The 20016-nt window shown below is 41.4% G+C and overlaps 1 protein-coding gene across 1 annotated transcript in view; it reads right to left on the bottom strand.

Moving 5' to 3' along the window:
- Positions 1-11702: 11702 nt before the first annotated feature.
- SHC3 (SHC adaptor protein 3) overlaps positions 11703-20016 on the bottom strand; it is a 430233-nt gene continuing 421919 nt past the window's right edge. The window contains exons 11-12 of the mRNA XM_078675642.1: positions 19593-19888; positions 11703-14197 (exon numbers count right to left, since the gene is read on the bottom strand). Coding sequence (XP_078531768.1) covers positions 14069-14197; positions 19593-19888 — 425 coding nt within the window. The 3' untranslated portion in view covers positions 11703-14068. The remainder of the gene's footprint in view (positions 14198-19592; positions 19889-20016) is intronic.

Raw genomic sequence — 20016 nt, 5'->3', positions numbered from 1 at the left:
ACAAGCCTCGACCTTTAATAGACCAGGAGGGATCATTGCTTTTTCTTTCAGTACTCTGATCTAATGATGGTTCTTATGGCAGCTAAACAACGTAAGCAAATGCTTTGGTCTAGTCAAAAGATTTTCTTTAGTCAAAATGTCTCCAGGGCTACTGCTAATCGTCGGCAGGAATTTCTGGATCTCAGACCAACGCTTAGGTCTATGAACTGTCATTATGGCCTTATTCATCCTTGTTTCTTCAAGGTGAAGTACAAAGACTAGTCAACAACTTTTGAAGACCCTTTAGAGCTAAAGAAATTCATACACATTCATAAAGGAGAAGATATGGAACTTAGTAAATCTTAAATGTCTTTCATAACATTGAATTTGTCCTCTATTTTTGTTCTCTTCTTTATAGGTCCCCAGTCTTTTCTTGTAAAATGGATCAAGATGTCTTTGTTCTCTAATGTCTTTTTGTTCCAGTGTTCACATTCTGTTAATCCACATTGTCTCCTGTAGCATTTAGCAAGTTTCTTTTGGCGCCATGTTGGAATGTTCTTAATATTTATTTATTTTTCATTTTTTCTGTTTATTATTCCTCCATTATTTGATCTTATCATACTTCCTAACCCTCGATGATTCTCATTTAGAACGGTCTCTGTTTTTCTTGCTCCTCCTTTCATCATTATTGTCCCTTTCCCTCTTAATTCATGTAGCTAAAGTCTTGCGACTTTTTGTCATCCTTTGTCTGTATTTATATTTGGGGAGTCTTTTTTACTCCCTTTCTCATTTTTTGTTCTGATTTCTACTTTTTTCTTCAATCTTTTTGTATATTCTTTTTCCATACAGCTTACTTGTATTTATGCAGCTTTCTTTATTATGGTTTCTATCTTATTTTTTATAGATTATCTTATTTCTAACAGAAACATGGCTTAAAAAACCTTCCAAATCCATCATGGCCTTGATTTCTTCTCTGAGGTTTAACATTCAAAATTTAGGTTGATTTACCCATTTTTTTACATGACAACATACACCTCTGACCAGAAGAAAACACAGCCTTTGTTGAATGAAGTTTTGTTAGACTAACATGCTAACACTTCTCTAATAATGTTTTCTCTGGAGACTTTAACCTCCTTCTGCTGCTTGATTAAATAACATATATCATTGAGATAATATAACCTTCCTCAAACAGCAATCCTACCCCACCGATGCACTCTTGTAGTCTTTTCCTTGGAGATTTTACCCTCCATTGAACTGACTCCAATTAGGTAGTTGTCACTCTTCTATCTGACATCTGAACAACAATGATATTGCTCAGCTTTGCTCCAAACACAGTCACATAAAAGGTTCTACACGGAACTTCATTTTCATAAAGGTAGACTCACTCATTGCTTATTTTGGTCTATCGATCTGACGATTATTAATTCCTTTGAGAACATTTCAACCAGGAGCGACCCTTGACCCTGCTCTCAGGCAGGTCACTCCCCACTCCGCACAGCACCACCTGTGTGTCGCTGACCCTGAGCCCACTGCTGCCGCTGTTGTAGGTTCAAGGCTGCTGCTCTTGCACTCGCTCTGTCCTTTCGTACTGTTGCTCTGTTATTGTGCCCTTTGCCTTCCGATTTCCCCTGGTAGAACTGCCATAATTATGTTGTCTGTTCTTGCTTTTTAGTGTTGTATTTTCGTCTTTTTTCCTTTCATTTTGTACTGTTGTCCTGCCATTGTGACATTTGCGTTGTTTTCCCCCACCTGCTCTACCCGATCGTTTTTCCCGCCGCTGCGTCCCCTGTGGCCCCACCCCCACTGTTCGTCCCTCCCACCTCCCGTTATAAGGCAGCCGCTGCACGACCATAAGTGCGCCTGAGGCAAGCCCGTCTGCGTCCGTCCGCGCCTGGACCGCGCCCAGTGCCATACCCCCCTGTCCCCGCGAATGCCACGACACCCAAAGCCGCTACGACGCCAACACCCTCCACGCACTCAACACAGGACGACTGCACGCCTGCTTCCTGGCCACCCCGAGGCGCACCAAAGGACCCTTCTTCTGCCGGAGCTGCGGCTTCACCAGTCTCCAAACCACCAACCTGCCCACCAGGTCAGCACGCAACGACCTCAAATGCATACTTCTGAACACCCACTCCGCACGCAAATACGCCGTCGAACTCTGGGACCTGCTCGACACATCCTCCACGGACGTCGCCTTCCTGACAGAAACAACAAATTTCCTTTTCCAGCATTTTAAACAAAGGATATGGTCCTAATGGGCCTCTATCTCAAAGCAGAATATGGGTCAATAATGGTGGCTCTGGTCTATGCATGAGTTACCAAATTAACAGGCTTATATAAAACAGCAATATTCAACATAAGTATATTCAAAGGACATGAGTGTTAAAATGTCATCAATTTATTAGAATTGTTGTTTTTTATTAAAAAAAACAGCAGAACTTGCTGCTTATACATTGCATATCATAATTCAAAACAAATCAAAACATAATATTCATAAAAAAATTATTAAAAACATGCACCATTGCACAGTATTACAGAAATTAATACATTTTCATCAATTTAAAAAAAAAAAAAAAACTGTCGACGCGGCGTTTCGGTGCCAAACACAATCTTGCACCTTCTTCAGGACTTTAGGGTCCTAGCTTAAATTTAGTTCCTTAAAAGTCTGGCGGGGTTACCAAATCTTAGGGATAAGAATGTATAAATGTTAAGAAAAAAAGTCAAAGTCCTAGACATGAGTTGGACCTAATGGAATGTTACTGTTACATGTTTCCTTTTAGAAATCAATGTTATGAACAAAGTCCTGAAGAAGGTGCAAGATTGTGTAACTCACGCATAGACCAGACCCACCATTATTGACCCATATTCTGCTTTGAGATAGAGGCCCATTAGGACCATATCCTTTGTGTAAAATGCTGGAAAAGGACATTTGTTGTTTTTGATTATTGACCCATTCCTTTTCCGGGTGAAAGGGTAACTCCCTCCTTATTGTGGGCCTTCCTGACAGAGACATAGACTTGGATGAATGACTCCTCGGCACCCGACATCGCCATAGCCATCCCGGACGGCTACAAGATCACCCGCAGGGTCCGCACCAACAGAGTGAGAGGTTGAATCGCCATCATCCACAAGTCCACCCTCAAGGTCTCGACCAACTCGGACGACACCCTCAACATCGCCGAACACATGCACTTCCAGATCCACACTGATCCCAATACCACCCTCAGAGGAACTCTGATATATAGACCCCCCGGATCCTTGCCTCAGTTCAGCGACTCCATCGCCAACTTCATCTGCACACACGCCCTCGCCTCCACGGATTACATCCTCCTCTGAGACCTGAACTTCCACCTCGAGAACAACAACAACACCAACTCCACCACCCTGATCGACAACCTCGCCAACCACGGACTCAGACAGCTCGTCACAATGCCCACCCACTCCGCTGGCCACCCGCTTGACCCGATCTTCTCCGCAAGCTCCCACATCTCCTTCAGCGACACCACGGAACTCCACTGGACTCACCATCGCTGAATCCACTTCACGTTCTGAAAACCCACCACGCACCACCGCACCCAACAGATCCCCCAATGCAGCTGGAGCAAAATCACCAAAGACCAGCTAAACACCGCCCGAAGCCCACCGAAGACGGCGTTGACCAAGCAAGTCAACGCCCTCTCATCCTCCTGCTTCAATACCCTCCGCATGCTCCGCAAGATCTACAGGTGGATCCCCAACACAAGAAGAATGGTTACCATGGCCCTCGTCAGCAGTAGGCTGGACTACGGAAACACCCTCTACGCGGGAGCCCCGGCCAAACTGCTGAAACGAATGCAACGCATACAGAACGCCTCTGCCCGCCTGATCCTCGACATCCCACGACACAGCCACATCACACACCACCTGAGAGACCTGCACTGGCTGCCCATCAACAAGAGGATCACCTTCAAACTGCTCACCCACGCACACAAGGCACTCCACGACACCGACCAGCATACCTCAACAGACGACTAACCTTCTACACCCCGAACCGCCAGCTCCGCTCCGCTGACCACACCCTCGCTCTCGTCCCCCGCATCTGAAGAGCGACCTACGGCAGCACATTCTCCTACCTTGCCGCCAAGACCTGGAACACCTTCCCCATCCTCCTACGGCAGACCCAAGACCTACTAACCTTCAGGAGGCTACTCAAGACCTGGCTATTTGAGTAGCAAGGCGCTGTGAGACCCTCACAGGTAAATAGTGCGCTCTACAAATCTCCTGATTGATTGATTGATTGAACCATAAGCTAATTAAGGAAAGTTGTATTTTGGTAAGTAATGACACACATTACAGCACTGACATTTTATTTCGTGCCATAATATATCTTCTAATCACTACCCTCCCTCTGAATCTTATTCTCCTCAGATCTTGATATAATGAGACTTTATCTGAATCGCGCAATGTACTAGCACCCTGAAAAAAAAAATTAAGATCAAAATTTGACTCAAGTAGACTATGCCCAAAAACGGTAATGCAGTGCAAAAAATATTTAACATTGTAAAAAATGTAACCTATTGTCCCATCATTCATAATTACTGCCCTAATATCAAGTGTGAGAGGTTTGCACTGTTTTTAGTTCGGCCCTGAAGTAAATAGCAATGACCCTTACCTTGACTTGCTATTTAAACCATCACAGATGCCCACTTTAAACATAAAGAGGCTTATTTATGCGCCCTTGCGTCACTTTTGCCCCACCGGAGCGTCACTTTTTGTGACGCACCAGCGGCATAAAAAATGCGCCATGTTGCGCCAAATTTACAAAGTGAAGCATCTAGGTAGATGCGTCACTTTGTAAACCCCTGAGCCACATTATACCTGCACCAGGTATAATGTATGCAGGGGGGCGTTCCGACGCAAGAAAGGATCGTAGAAGTGACGCAGTGAAATCTATGAGATTTGACTGCGCCACTTTTAGAACGCAAATGCGTCACTATCATAAGGCAGGCGTAAAAATGAAGCAGGTACATTTAACATGGGACTTGCCCATGTGTAAATGACCCATTGCTGAAGTTGCGTCACTTTTGTGACAAACTCGAGCAATGCGTCATTTTTGCGCATACAGATATGTCAGAAATACTGATGTATCTGTAACTCCTTGCGACGTGATGCATCATACTGTAAATATGATGCATCATTGCTATCACAAGGAGGGCGCAATGAAAAGTGACACATCGCTGTTTTCACCCAGCGATGTGTCACTTTTCATAAATGACAGCCACAATTTCCAAAAACTCTGCCAACTATCAAGTGGTGTCTACCTCTGGCTTGCTAAACATAGTCTCCAAATTAAAACTGCTAGATCTGTGACAAAGACCCTCAGAAGGAATTATAAGATTGCTAGAACCTGCCCCACCAACATAGTACCACCTTTTGCATTAATAGATTGATGGGTAGTCAGTAGCACTGGACATATGCATGAAGACGGTCCTGAGTTAGCGTTGTGAACAGTTGGAAATCGGTAATTTGAATGTACCTTCAAATGTAGGTGATGCACAGGTGGCAGGCATGTCAAGGTAATGTGGAGATGGTATACACTATAAAAGGGCCAAGACTTTGTGTTTCCATTCCATGTTTGTGTTTCCATGTTTGTTAATCGGTATTGATGAAGAGTCAAGAGAGTCATTAAGCTGCTGCCAATGCTTGTTGTGTTTCTCCCTGAAGCTCTAGAGACTCAGCAGTGACACCCCTGCCTGCAGGAGGAGTGTGAGTCCAGCAGTGCTGCACCATGATTGGGCGGTGGGAGAATCTTGCTTCATCACTCTGGTTTCCTGGTGTTCGTTGACATGATCTACTTTTATCTGTTTATGTGGGAAGGCTATATTGTAAAGAGAGTTCGTGCTAGGGTCAGAGACAAAACTGCTTTTCACCAACCTAGTGCCTCTAGTGCCTCTGAGTTTCAATATTACTGCATACTGATTTGTGTTCCCCTAAGATTATGGTGATACCTTTGCACTTTATGTATGGTAACGGTTAACCTGCATAATGTTCTCATTCTATCTTTATTTATTTATGAGAGGGTTGGTGTTTTAATTTATATGTGGTCTGGTACCCTTTGGTATTTGCTATGTGCTCTCCTGTCAATATGTTGCAAAACATGTTTATCCTTGCTAGACACTGATTCAACATACAACTTTCTTCAGGACATATTCCTCACTGTTCACTTCTGAATCCTTTCCACCTAAGGCTCCATCACAGGTGGCTATCTGCTGCTATAGATGGCACTGGGAACAGAATACGATGGGATAAGACTCTGTGCTATCCTCCTAGTAAGGACTGGTCTGACAAAACCATCTAGCCAATTCTCTGATCCTATTGCTGCCTTCCTGGCAAAGGGTGTTTGTAGTAACCTGCCCCTATTCGGACCCCTCTTCGTTTACCACACTTTAGAGCTGATGCCTCAAGACTGCTCAATTTATCGAGCCAGCTGGAAATTTCTTCAGCTGATCATGAAGACTTAAACTTCTTATGTTCCGTCTCTCACCTATTATGACTAAACAAGGTGTTTGAGCCTCTGGTCATCAACTCAACACATCTAATTGCTGTAATAAGCTTCTCAACACGTGCAACACAAAGACAACCGTGCAAACAAATTACAGCGGAATATTGGTGGTGTGTGTAAAGCACAAACCTAGTTGAAAGATAGCAGGCCTCTGTACAGGCAGATTTTAGCATTCCCTCTCAAAGCCTATTCATTCACTCCTTTTCATTGCAAAAATAAACAATGCGATAGAAATGTAAATGTGTTACTGCCGGAACCCTTTCACAATGACTCAACAGGTTCCACAGTCACAACCTCTTTGGTGCAGAAAAAGGGAATTGAGTGGCCTGGCCATGCCAACTCCAATTGTACCTTAGGGTGATGTCATGGGGTTCAGTACAGTGGATTGCCAGTTCAATACACTAAAAAACACAGGGCACTGGCCTAAGCGTTAAGAGACACAACATGGTTCTATGGCCCTAACCTACAGCTTGCCTTATTCAGAGTGTATAGTAGCATTAGAAATCATTTTCCAGCACAAATGCACAATTTCCACTTAATTTTGGATGTATCTGCCCCCCTGCAACAGTCTGTATCTTCTGTGTCCAAAGCTGAATGGAACATCTGTTGTACTTAATAACGTGTCATACCTTTAGCTACATGCAAATATAACTACTACACTCAATCTGCTTCCTTTTTTAGAGCACTCCAGAGCCAGTGTATTGCACAAAAGCATTCCTTGTCAAATAACAGATGAATTACTGATATATCCTTTTTTACGTTTCTGAACATAAATTCCTAATTGGATGCTTTCTGTGACGTCACAACCATGTCAAACCTTTGAGGAAGTGACTCGAGATCACTTCTAAATGTTCTGTGTACCATCCATCCATACGCAGTAGCAAGAAGTGATGTCTTGAATATAGTGGATTGCTGTATGAATATTGTGAGATAGTTAATCGTCAATTGTCACCAGGGTCAGAATTAATAGCGAAAACAGATATTTAGTCTGCTGTGGTGCTATGAAGTGTTTTGTCTTTTAGCCTAATAAGACAGCTTTCGCCAAATGATTCTTTTGTACTCCAGATTTCCTTAATATCATTGAACAATTAAGATGGGCGCTCTTTCTACTGTTTGTGACTTGAAACACTTAAAATAACGTTTGCACTATATATATACTAGGAACCCCTTAACCCAATGAAATCCTTAAGAACTCAGAGGCATATTACCAAGGCTGGCGATATTGGATTATCGCCGCTTTAGCGGCCGTTTTCGGCTGCTAAGCGTCGATAATTCCATCTCCCTATTAGCAAGCTGTCACTAAACGAAGTTAGCGACAGCTTTGAGGCGATAGCGAGCGGTTGGGGCCCGCTTTGCATGTTAGCGATAATTATCGCTGATGACATGCAAAGTGGGCGTACCCAAACTGTTAGCGACTGAAAACAGTCGCTAACATCGCTATCGCCTATCAGCAAGGCAGACGTAGCGATGGAAATATTCGGGAAACATCATTTACTACGAAGGCATCCCCACGCATAACGTTTACCACGGTACACTTACCACGCAAACGTTTTTTCAACGTGGGTGCCTTCCACGACCGTCTATACCACGAAAGTACGTTCAGCGTGGGTTGGGGGGAGACGTGGTATTCTGTCCAGTCGTGCTGGGGGGGCTGGGGGAGGGTTGGGAGGGGGGCTAGGGGGGCTGGGGGGGCTGGGGGGGTCTCCCCCCAAAAAAATAACAACAATTAAGGAGCGAGTTAGATTTAAAAAAAAAACGCTCTGTTGTATTAATGAAGTAAAAGGAAAGAGCCTCCCCCAAAGACGTGCAGTGTACGTCAAAAAAGAAGTCCTTTATTTATTTTGGAAGACGTGTTTTGACGCTTGTTTCCATGGTAGATGGAAGTAAGGGCTGCTGGAGAAAGACGTGCAGGTAAGACGTGGTACAATCCTTCGTTGTAAATTCCAGCGTGGTAAAGCCACTTGCGATGTAAAATTCGCGTGGTTATGCCATGCGTGGAACTTGAAATCGTTGAAAAATCATATATTCGAAATATTCGCGCTAAGCGGTAATATCTCCAAAAACTAACGCCTGCTCAGACCAGTTCTTAGCCATTATATTCAATGGGAGGTGGATATAATGGCTAAGACCTTGTTAGCGATAATGCGTGAATATCGCTGTATTCTCAGCGATATTCACGGATTTTGCCGCTATCGCCGGAAATGTTATTGCTTTTGAGATAAACGTTGCTAATAGCACGTTATCTCAGCGATAAAATCCGGCGATGCTTGGCGATAAAAAAATTGCCGCTAAGCCTATTTAGCGATAATTTTCGCTAGTTGTTGGTAATACGCCCCTCAGTATGGTCAGCCCTGCAGAAAGGACAAGGAGCAGTCATCGTGTTACACAGGTCTGCATCCACATTCATTGCAAGAAACTCACAACTGCAGACAGGAAATAGCCAGCCACATTTTTCTGCCAGCATATAGAGATCCTAAGGTGAACCTCCACAACCGTTTTCAACTAACATGGTTTATATTTCACCGTTGCTCAGATGAAAGGGATTTTTGCAGATAAAACCCTCCCTGATCCACCTTCAAATGTTACAGTCCCCAAAAATTTGCTTTAATGTGGCAAGCGTTTTAGTGGGTGCTCTCTGAAGTAGGAAAAAGCACATGAACTGCTGAAATTATTCGAGATTGTATTATTTTTATAGTGCTTAAATATTGAAGATATGTACTTACAATGAAATGTACTTGTATCCTTGTGTTGATGCATGTGGTGTACTTTTGTGGTTTTCATTTAACCAAATAAAGTATTTATTTATTGATTGATTGATTGGTTAGCTGCTGAAACTAAGCAGCACAAGTGTTTTTCATGGTGGTCTGAAATAGTATCTCAATGTTATGTTATATGTTATAGAGGATTCGTATCGCGCACTAATACTCTGGAGTGTCCTGGCCCGGAAGTGGGCTGGGGTAAAGGTAGTAGTCAGTTAGACGGTCCGACTAAACAGATGTGTTTTAAGGTGTTTTTTAAAAAGTTGAAAATCTTGGATAAGCTGAAGGTCCGCAGGAAGCGCATTCCATGCCGCTGCAGCTTTGACAGAAAGCGACTTGCCTCCCATACGCACTCTGCAGAAGCGCGGGATAATCATCCGGCAGAAGGAAGCAGACCGCAGAGGTCGATTCGGCGCATAGAAGGCAAAACGCTTCCTAAGATAGATGGGACCGTGTCCATAGAGGGCCCAGTGGGCAGGGTAATGGCTCTAAACTGTACTCGCTGCACCACCGGCAACCAGTGCAGATCCCGAAGATATTGCCGAGCACTGGATCTCCTCACGGCATTAAACAAGAGTCAAACCGCGGCATTCTGTATACTTTGTAGTTTTTGCAGCAGGTAGCCGGGCATGCCAATGAACAGGGCATTGGCATAGTCTAGCCGAGAGAGGATCAGAGCATGAGCAACTGTCTCTTTGGCCACTCTCAGGAGCAGAGGGAAGATCCTTCGGAGTGCTTTGATGGTACCAAAGCAGACCCCCGTCAGTATTTTAACGTGGTCGTTAAACCGAAGGTCCTCGCTAAACCACACCCCCAAACCTTTTACAGGTCCACCCTCAGAACGAGGGCAGGGGAAGTTTGGCGGCCATAGACATTGTCTGAAATCCAAGGGAAACTGACCGTACAGGAGAACTTCGGATTTGTCCTTGTTGCACTTCAAAGAGGCCTGGGCCAGCCAGCAGAATACCGATGCTAGGCACGACTGGGCGGTGTTAGTGTCCAGATCCGGGCCCCTCCAGGTAAATAGCAGCTGCGCATCGTCAGCATACGCTATCACTTAATAAAGACATTTTGTGAAGAGACCTGTTTGCTTAGCCCACTGCAACAAAACAGAGACGTCTACTGCACTGTCACAAATTTGCAACTATAACTTTCACAATGCTCAGCGTATAGAACATAATTTTTGCAAGGATAAAATTTGCTAAGCGGTCATCAGAGATAACTATTTTGCTGTGGTAATTTACCACTTTGAGTATGTTGCTTTTTTCAATAGGTGAATGTCCATTACTGGCCTCAGAACTAAACAAAACATGCTTCATTATTTTTTTGTCAAATTTCTAATTAAGAATACGTCAGGCAATACAAATCCTAAACAACTATTGGTTTCTATCACCATCTCCTCCAGTGATCACATAATCAAAAGCAGATTAGCAAAATAAAACATTCAGGATCCTCATGGGTCCCACAAATGGTACCGTGATCTTTAAAAATGCTTTGCATGTTGTAGTCTTTTCTCCACGCTTTTTGGCAGAAGCAAGAATAACTAATGCAAAAATAAAAGCGTTTTCATGTGGTGAAGTCAAGCAGTCTCTTAACAGGATGGAAATTTGAGTCCTGAGTGCTAGGGGCCTGATGTAGAAAGATGCTTTTATAAGCCAGGATTTGCACTTTATCAGGTTTGCAAATTGATATGCAATTCCCGATGCGACCTATACGTCACTAAGTCGCATCACAAATTGTAAATTCTCACAGAGTGCAAAACAGCCTGCAGTATGATTATTAATTAGGCAGGCCGTAATTTGCAACCCTCTGTGAATGATTGCAAATGCAGCAGTGATGGACTGCAGACCACTAACATTGCATTTTCTTTCACATATGGGGAAAACATATATATATTTTTTAAAGCAACCGAAATCCATTAAGTACACAGGTGCTGATTTAAAGAAAAATGTTTCTCATTTGGAAACACATTGGTGGGAGAAGGATGGGAACCCTTGGACCGCTGCCGTCCCCCCATGAGCCTGCCCAACATGATTCCGAAAAGGGTTTGTGACTACAATTGCGGCAAAGCATAGATGCATTCTGATGCACCTCCGAAATTAGAAGGGTATGTCCTTTTCATGCCCCTTCTTATCTGCATTGTACAATGGGTTGCAAAACAACTTTTAGAAACTGGAAAACTTTTCTAAATCATAAAAGATTTTATGCATGATAAAACACTATTTTGGCTTCAAAACTGAGATTTAAAAACTTTGCCATCACAACTTGTTTTGTGCATTAGACCCTAAATTTCTTCCATTGAGGCACAGAATAGGCATCAATCTTCTTGGACAGAACTGCTGAACTGAGGATGGATACTTGTGCAGGATTATTGTTACAAATATTCTCAGAAAGAAATAATCATAACAAACCAAAGACTGTGAATGCCCAAGATTAATTTATATGAATAAAATTGTAAAAAATAATAACACAAAACAAACACATTTTCCATAATTGATCACTGCATGGCACATTTTGCATTTTTGGTGCTCGAGGGTAAATATGGTCTTAATCACACAAAATACTTGATTCACATAACCTCGACTGTCACGTCTGGAAAAAACATCCAAGCAGTTGTATATAAGTAACAATATGCTGATTTGAAAAAGCCAACCAAAAGGCATACAAAATGTACACATGTAGACCACGCAAAGCCATCATTGCCAAGTCAAGCTACAAACGTCCAGTGCCATAAAAGAATCAAAGTTTGACAACAGAAAGATCAAATGTTATTGAATGAAAATACATGTAATAGTGCTTTGAAAAATATCTCCAGACTGGAAACGTTAGCATTTGCCTTGTCGGACGGGCTTCTGAGCTCAGCACCATGTGACCAAACGTCTTCCGGGTTTCTTCAGTTGAGGCTTGTGCTCATAAAGTAGACCTCAGAGACACCAGACTGAGGCATCAGTTCTCACATTCTTTTCGTCGCATACATATTTCTGATCGCTTCCCTCAGCATATATGCAAATAGTGAGTTTTGTTTTTTAGTATGATAGCAATGTTGTCAAAACTGCGAGGACCATATTCCCGCCAAGGAACCAGGCTGTTGCAGAGCGATGTTCCTGGGTGGTGCAGGCTTCAAACAACTAGGAAGGATAAGACGTGGTGCAAAATAAATAACAAGATTATATATAGCATAAAAAGGTGCCTCTTTGCAGAACAATAGCTTCGCCAGTTGCCACTTTATTTTTAAAAGTGCAATGGAAAAAAAAGTCCAAAAAATAATCCAGGGTGATAGAAACTGCTTGTATGGACCGTGAACCACTTTCCAACATTTGTAATTGTTTGGTCTCAAAACATCAATGGATAACATCTTCATCGTCAAAACACAAAATGTATTCTATCTCCAAATATAAAAATCAATCTAGAGACCACCTGTGAACATCGTTCTATTGCCATGCGTGAGCCTCAACATCTCTCACACAGCTGATCATTTCATTATCTGTGCGCCTTTGGAGGTCAAAGGACATATTTAAATATTATCTTAAAATATATTTCACATTTTACAGGCATGTTGCAGAAGGCTAAGTGAACAGAAATATATTGCATAAAGAAAACATAGGTGTACATTCTCTCACAACATCGATTGCTACTCAGTCTTTCTTCTAATTTTATTAAAAACTGACAGCACAGAAAGTTAAATCTACACCTTTTCCAGGCCTTTAGCTTAAAAAATATAAATATATTTATACACGTAAGCTGTGTCTATATACAATTGCAATATTCACATAAAAGAATCTGAATCACTTCTTGAAGCTCAAGTTTTAAGAAAACTATTTCTGCTAGACACGTTGGTCAACCAGAATTCTTAAGGATGGGGATAATCAGGGAATGTATTGGCACAGTTGCTCATAGCTAAATAAAATTACCTGCATTTTTTTTTTTGCATTGATAAACAGCTCACGCAGGTGGGGACTGAGAAAGCGAGTGTTCTCCCAGGTTGTCAGGATTTTTCAGTCTACTAAACAATTCACATAAATCAATAAAGTTCACATACATTGACTATGACTAGTGTCACAGATAACAGCAGTTCACCAGCAGAAATTAAACATAATATTGTGCATCCATTACTGTGCGAAACTCAGACTGATAGAAAATATAATAAACATGCTTAAAAATGCACGTATTATAAAGCAAAGTACTCTTTGATCCAAACTGCAGCCTTTCTCAGAAAACCTTTGCCTGTTTCCACATCATACTTCTCTAGATTGCAGCAGATGTAGTATGTGTTTTGCTATTCCACCTCCTTGATACAAAAGAGAAAAGACTAAAACAAGTGCCACTGAAACTTTTCAGTTATTGCTCAGCAGTGCCCCCTTTAGGCAATGCCCCCGTTCTTCAGATCAGTGATAAACAGTCCTATTTATACTGTCACATTAAAACTAAATCCCTTTTCCAGAAAATTGCGTTTAAAAATAGGGTTATTTTTTCATCCCAGCATAACATTATTCAATACATTATTCTGATTATTTTTTTTGCATTCGAAAACGTGAGTTTTTTTAGATGTGACTTTGATCGGTTTATAAGTACAATAACACCCTCAGGTAAACTGATTCTCTTTACAAACAAACTCCACCGGAGGTTGAAGGCATTTGGCTTCACTTCAGACCTTGCACCATCCAGGCCTCTTACACACCACGCAGCGTGACAACCTGTTGGGTTTTATTGCTTCCTGAACAACATCTTGTTGTCAGTTTTGCAGCATTTTGTGGACATAGTTCAATGGATCCATTGGCTGTGCTGGTCACTGTTTCCTCTCCACTGCTAGTTTGAGACAGAGTTCGCTCCCTGCAGAGACAATGGGCAGGTTGTTTTCCAGGTGATGGTTGATGAGGTGGCCTACACTGTCAAATATGCGATCTTTAGTTCGAACCTGGAAATAAAAGGATGACAAAATAAAAGTTACTTGCTGAGCCAAAAGTATGCGATCTTAGAAAAGCAGATTTGATCTCATTAAGCAAATGACAAAACACGTCTGGTGGTCAAGCCTTGAACGGATTCACTGATGAGTGAGAGGCATTGACCAGTCAACAATGCATTAAATTGACTTAGAAGGTCTCCGACTTAGTGCATGAGCTACAGACAGCACAGCTCAGAAACAGGGTCAGTCAGTCACTACCTCTCGATTCAGAGCTGTACTATCTGCAGCTCATGCACCATGTCACAGATTTCTCGAATTAAGTGGAATATCTTAAAAAGGGTGCAAAGCTAATCTATGCACCAGGGCACACTTTCATGTTACGTCCGCGGGAGGTTGTTCATAACATCATGCATTTACATTTATCGTGCTCGAATAAAGTTTCAGAAAATTACTTTTGGCTCTTCAGCATCATCAGATCACAAGAAGATGACATACAGCATGAAAAGAAGAAAGGGTGTCGTAAATCTGAAGAGTGCCCTGTGCAATGGCAAAGCAGCAAGCAATATAATCACATTACTTAGTAGCAAGAAAACCTAATCTAGTGGCATGCAACTGAACTTAAAGGCAAAGGGTATCCGTGATCTAAGTCACTCTGTAAATAAAAACGAAAATACAGTGTTGTACTTGGTTTACAATATATCAACGTAGTTCCTGATATATCTTCAATTTCATTTTAATATGGCCTTCACATTGTATACATCTGAGAGAACTTGGCTCCTCAAGGAGGAAAATCCTGCGTTTTTCCATTGCATTCACCCGGGATTTTTTATTTATTCATAATTTTATTTTTGTATTATTGATTACATACAGAGGAAAACACATTCGTTCACCGTGCTCTCACTTAATATTACTATCGTAGAAAAAGGAGACATAAGTGTGAAAGCAAAAAGAAAAATTAACCACACCTAAAAAGAGGGTTTACAGACTAGTGGAACAATGATTACCTTAAACAGATTAGACGTGTTTAAGAAAATAAAAGGCAACATAAATAGAAGTGATCATTTGGCATGTTTTAATGGTTTATCAAGTAAACAGTTAAAAATATTTTTGGGGATGCATCTTATTAGGTCATTCACTTTTTTCTGGGAGTATCTTTCATGAGGTTGACTACTGGCAACATTCTTCTCTTTATAAGTCTTCCTATATTTTGGAGATTTGATACAGTGGACATATGGACTCCATGTCGGAAGCTAAGCTAGAGTAGATGTGAACTGGGCAGTATGGGTGAGCTGGAGACTACTCGGTTATAGGGGTTTACGATATAATAGGGTGTTGTTTCACCCTAGCACCAGTATTGATAAATTATGACTTATATTATTCTTCTTAAGGCACAGTCTGCGCCCACAAAAATTAATTACAGGTTTTAATCCTGAACTCGGTAACCAGTGCATCGTCGCGAAAATTTTGTGGAATACATTCGTCTCAGCTTTTTTTTATCACTTCACCAGTTCCATTTGCATCTTTTTGCTAGATCTTGATATTATTCTGCTTCTTTTATCTATGTAATGTCAATATTGTAATTTTATTAACAATTTTTATATTTTTACCTTTTTTGCATACATTTTTCTCTTCCAATTTGTGACATCTTTTTATGGAAATTGTTGTTTGCACAGATAGTGAGCATAACTAAATTAAAGATACTTCATATGGCTGAGTAAATCGGGATAATGTTGTGGTATTTCAGCAGAATGAACTATGCAATCCAACTTAAAGTTACTACTACTCTGAAAAACATTATATGTTGCACAGTGTACTGTAGTAAATCCTGTAGGGGTAGTATTTACTTCAACAAATATTTTTAACTTGAACTAATGGAGCCAAATTGAAATTTGAAGGTAGATGGCATAGGTCAAAGTTCATAATAAATTAAGAAATACTTAATCTCTTAAATTGACTTCTTCTTACTTTCAAAGAATATACAGTAGTCCGTCAAATTTAGCAAGAAGCAATCATTTCTAAGTAGTTTATCATTTTAGAAAGAGATGTGGGCTGGATTAACAGTTGAAGGTTGGGTCACCCAACAACTCATGATAATGTGTCATTTGAAAGATCACAAAGTCTTACTTCTTACTGATTACTTTTGATTGGAAAATTAACAGCTGACTAGTCCCTAGCTGTCAACATTGGAAGCCTTGATATTTCAATAGCAATTGCATTAAGAGACAAAAATATACTGGTGAATGGCACACCTGTAGCTGCAGAAGAACACGCCAATCAAAGATATTCCCAACTTGGACTTGTTAATCAGATGCAAAATCAGTGATAGGCCAAACATATAAGGTTAATTGTATTTTGTTAATATAAACTACTACCAAGAAGGCCACCCTGCAAAACCTAAAACCACCACCTTTTTTCGTCTACACCAGGAGAACCTGCACTGAGGTGGGAAAAGTGAAAGAACGTTTTCACAAAATATGCAAGGGTTAGTGGAACTAATCTTAGCGCAGAACCTAAATATTCTCTGCTGTTTCATTGTTTAGGAGCCAAAGGTCAAGATATCTTACAAAATTGACTACAGTTCAGTCAAGATGACATGAGAAACCTACATGAGTACGAAGTATACTTGCATTCCTAGGGTTAGTGTCACTCTATGGGCCAGATGGAAGACCACATTCTTTTGGGAGTCGCAAATTGCACTCAATTGCGAGTCACAATTTGTGACTCACAAAATTACATGTACAACTGTGTCAGAGACACTGTTTGCGATCCTCAATGGGGCTGCAAATTGTGTGCATCATCAATATTCATGAGGCACTTGCAATTTGCGACCCCATTAAGAATTGGCTGGCTCTCCCAAGTATGGTGGCCTGTTGGGCTCAGCAGATCTCCATGCCTGGGACTGATTTTAAATAAAGCAGTTTTTTTTTTAAATACAGCCTGTTTCCCTGATGCTGTGTCATGGGAGTAGTAATGAGCTTTGTGTCATTTGGTATGAGAAATGTCTTACAGTCTCATTTTGAATAACATGCAGACACTCAGAAATATCTCACTTCTTCCAAGTTAATTTGTGTTTTAATTTTTTCAGGGACTGAAAAACATACTTGGACAAGTTACAGTGTGAAAAAGAGACATTACACCTGCTGCCATTCACTGGATAGCGTGCATGCAAAAGGAGGGAGGCTGTTCCTATATGGAAAAGTAAAAAGCGCATTTGAAATGTATTGTAATTGGGAAGATCTTCCTTATCGGAAGATAGAGCCCACTCACACTAGAATGGGTATAGTGCTTCATCATAGGGCTTTGCTCCTCGAGGGGCCAGCGCTGCAATGCCCCACGGGCCACGCAAGAGGGCTCTTTGGCAGAGATCTTCTCTTTTTGCAGTTATGATGAGTGGAGGAATGTGAAGGTAGGGTAGTATGTATAGTGAGATGTGTTTTAAAACTACCTAAGGTGTACCGTTAGATTTTAATTAGTGGTCCCCTTGGCAGGGCTAAACAGAAGAGTGTGAGTGTTGTCAATGGAACATTATGAACAGTGACAGTCTTACAGTGTGTCTACTAAGTTCAACATATTTCAACGCTGAGTAGTCCAGGAGGGATCCATGGCATTTCTTCAGGACCGACAAATAGAATATCCCTACCGTACACCAATGCTAGATCTCGATTTACATCCTGCTAGTGTTTGCTAAATGCACCTTAGATCAAAGCAGAGAACCGTGTCTTAACTGCGGCTCAATGTGGTCCCATGTGGATTTGCGTTTGTGACCTACCCCTCTCTGTCCATCTGGAGGTCTACCAGGTATACCTGGGCAAGTTAAACTGTAAAACAGACACATTGCATCAGCTGTCATAAGCTGGATAGTACCAACGGTCTTGTCTTTGTATTTTCACCCCTTCCTCCCCCATGGTCACTCAAGTTCTTACTCAACCAAATTCTTTAATCTATTCTGACAGCAGTACACAATTCTCACAGAAGTTTTAGTTTTGAACACAAAACAGACAAAAGTTTGGGGCCGATGTCTGTAGTTATAAGGAATGGCTCTAACTAGGAGTCTTACATTATGTCTAAAATTGTTTCACCATTGACATACCTGCAGGGCTTATGTGAACCCTTTTATAATGTCTGGATCAGACTCAAACGTGTTGTTTCAGCACAACTGGCCGGCAATTTATAGCATTTTTCACCACACCTACAGATTAAATTATTGTGGATTACACAGACCAGTCCTGATGATAATCCATTAGCTTTATAATCTTTAAAAACATCAAAACGTCAATGAATACTTGGGTCTCAAAGTCCATAATTATTTACCTTATTCTCTATTCACATATTAGGTGATAATTTGTTCCATGTATGTTCTGCCACACTGTATGTGTACCCACTTGCTGATAAAAAAATATTTTTGATTTGTTCTGTAGTACAGTATTCAGAACCTGTTAAAGTATTATAAGATTAGAGAAGCTTGATGCCTTAACCGCGTGAGGTGATGTGGTGCCCTCATTTCCAAGACTTCTACAGTGCACCTGAATGTATCACCTTGAAGAATCACTTGTTTTTTCCTGTCTGTGCCCACAGTCCTTCAGGAAAACCTTTGCCCTAATGTGTTTGCTATTTAATCAATGAGGCAGTAAGCATTGTATAGAAATGATAGATGAAAATCAAATGTCTAGTAATCAATGGCCAATAACAGTCTGCTCCTCTGAAACAGGGAAGGTATTCAGATATTATTAGATCACTAACATGTTAGGTGACATGCCTAATGACCGTTACTAGCCGCGGTCCGTGCAGGTAACGGCGGTGGGGCCGGGTAAGGGGGGATTTCGAGGGACGGTGCAGAGGGAAAATTAGATATTTATTTAATTTTCCCTCTGCATCGTCCCTCGAAATCCCCCCTTACCCAGCCCCACCACCCCACCGATGTTACCTGCAAGGCCGTGGCTGACCGTTACCCTTAAATAATACTTTATTACAGGCTGCTAAACCTTGACAATTTGGCTGTAACCAGTCTCAAGCAACAGCATAGTTATAGAATTATAGGTATGTACTATCTATAAAACTGTTTCAGATGTTGGTGACTTTAACATCAATAAGATAATTACAGTAAAAAGTTAGCTCATGTTCTCATGTTATCCCAGGGACAAACCTACTATCTAAATCACATTCCACCTGCCAAATCACCTTCATCTCTGATTGTTGTGATGTTTTTATATTGAAACGTGAATGTACTGGGAAAACCAACTCATTCTGCATATTCTGCCAAGCAACACCAAACTATGCCAATATGACTGCCATGCTCAGTTAGTTTCCTATAATTTAGTCTCTCCAACCATGTCTAAATCGATGAGCCATTCAAAAACACTATAAACACATATTTACTGTTGAAGATCAGGGAGCAATGAATGCTTACTGTTCCTTCTGGATCCACTAGGAGGAGGTGCTTTGATTGGCCATTGTGCATGCCTGTCAGAACATAAGACCCAGGATTGGTGGCGCTTTTCCTGACTAGAAAATCGCCATCTTTCAATAGCAACTTCTCCGCCTCTTTCCGGCTCATCTCTCCTTGATACCAGGGTTCTGCATGCAGCTGCTCCTTTGAGGCCAGGAAAGCTGCCCTAGATAGCAAAGGGCTGGAACAGTCAACCGATGAAGCTTTATTCAATCCTGGTCCCATGGACTGCTTCTTCAGAGCATCTTCAAATGGCTCTGGTTACAAAAACAAAAAAGTACAAAATCAGGCACATGGTCGGTCATGGTAACATTTAGCTCTAATATTTTAGGTATGTGTAGAAATACATTGAAACATAGGGTTGAGGAATAATTAGACACTATTA

The sequence above is a fragment of the Lissotriton helveticus genome, chromosome 2_1 (assembly GCF_964261635.1).
Source record: "Lissotriton helveticus chromosome 2_1, aLisHel1.1, whole genome shotgun sequence".
NCBI classification, from domain to species: domain Eukaryota; kingdom Metazoa; phylum Chordata; class Amphibia; order Caudata; family Salamandridae; genus Lissotriton; species Lissotriton helveticus.
Note: the sequence above shows the minus strand (reverse complement) of the source record. Positions and strands in the feature narration are given on the sequence as shown.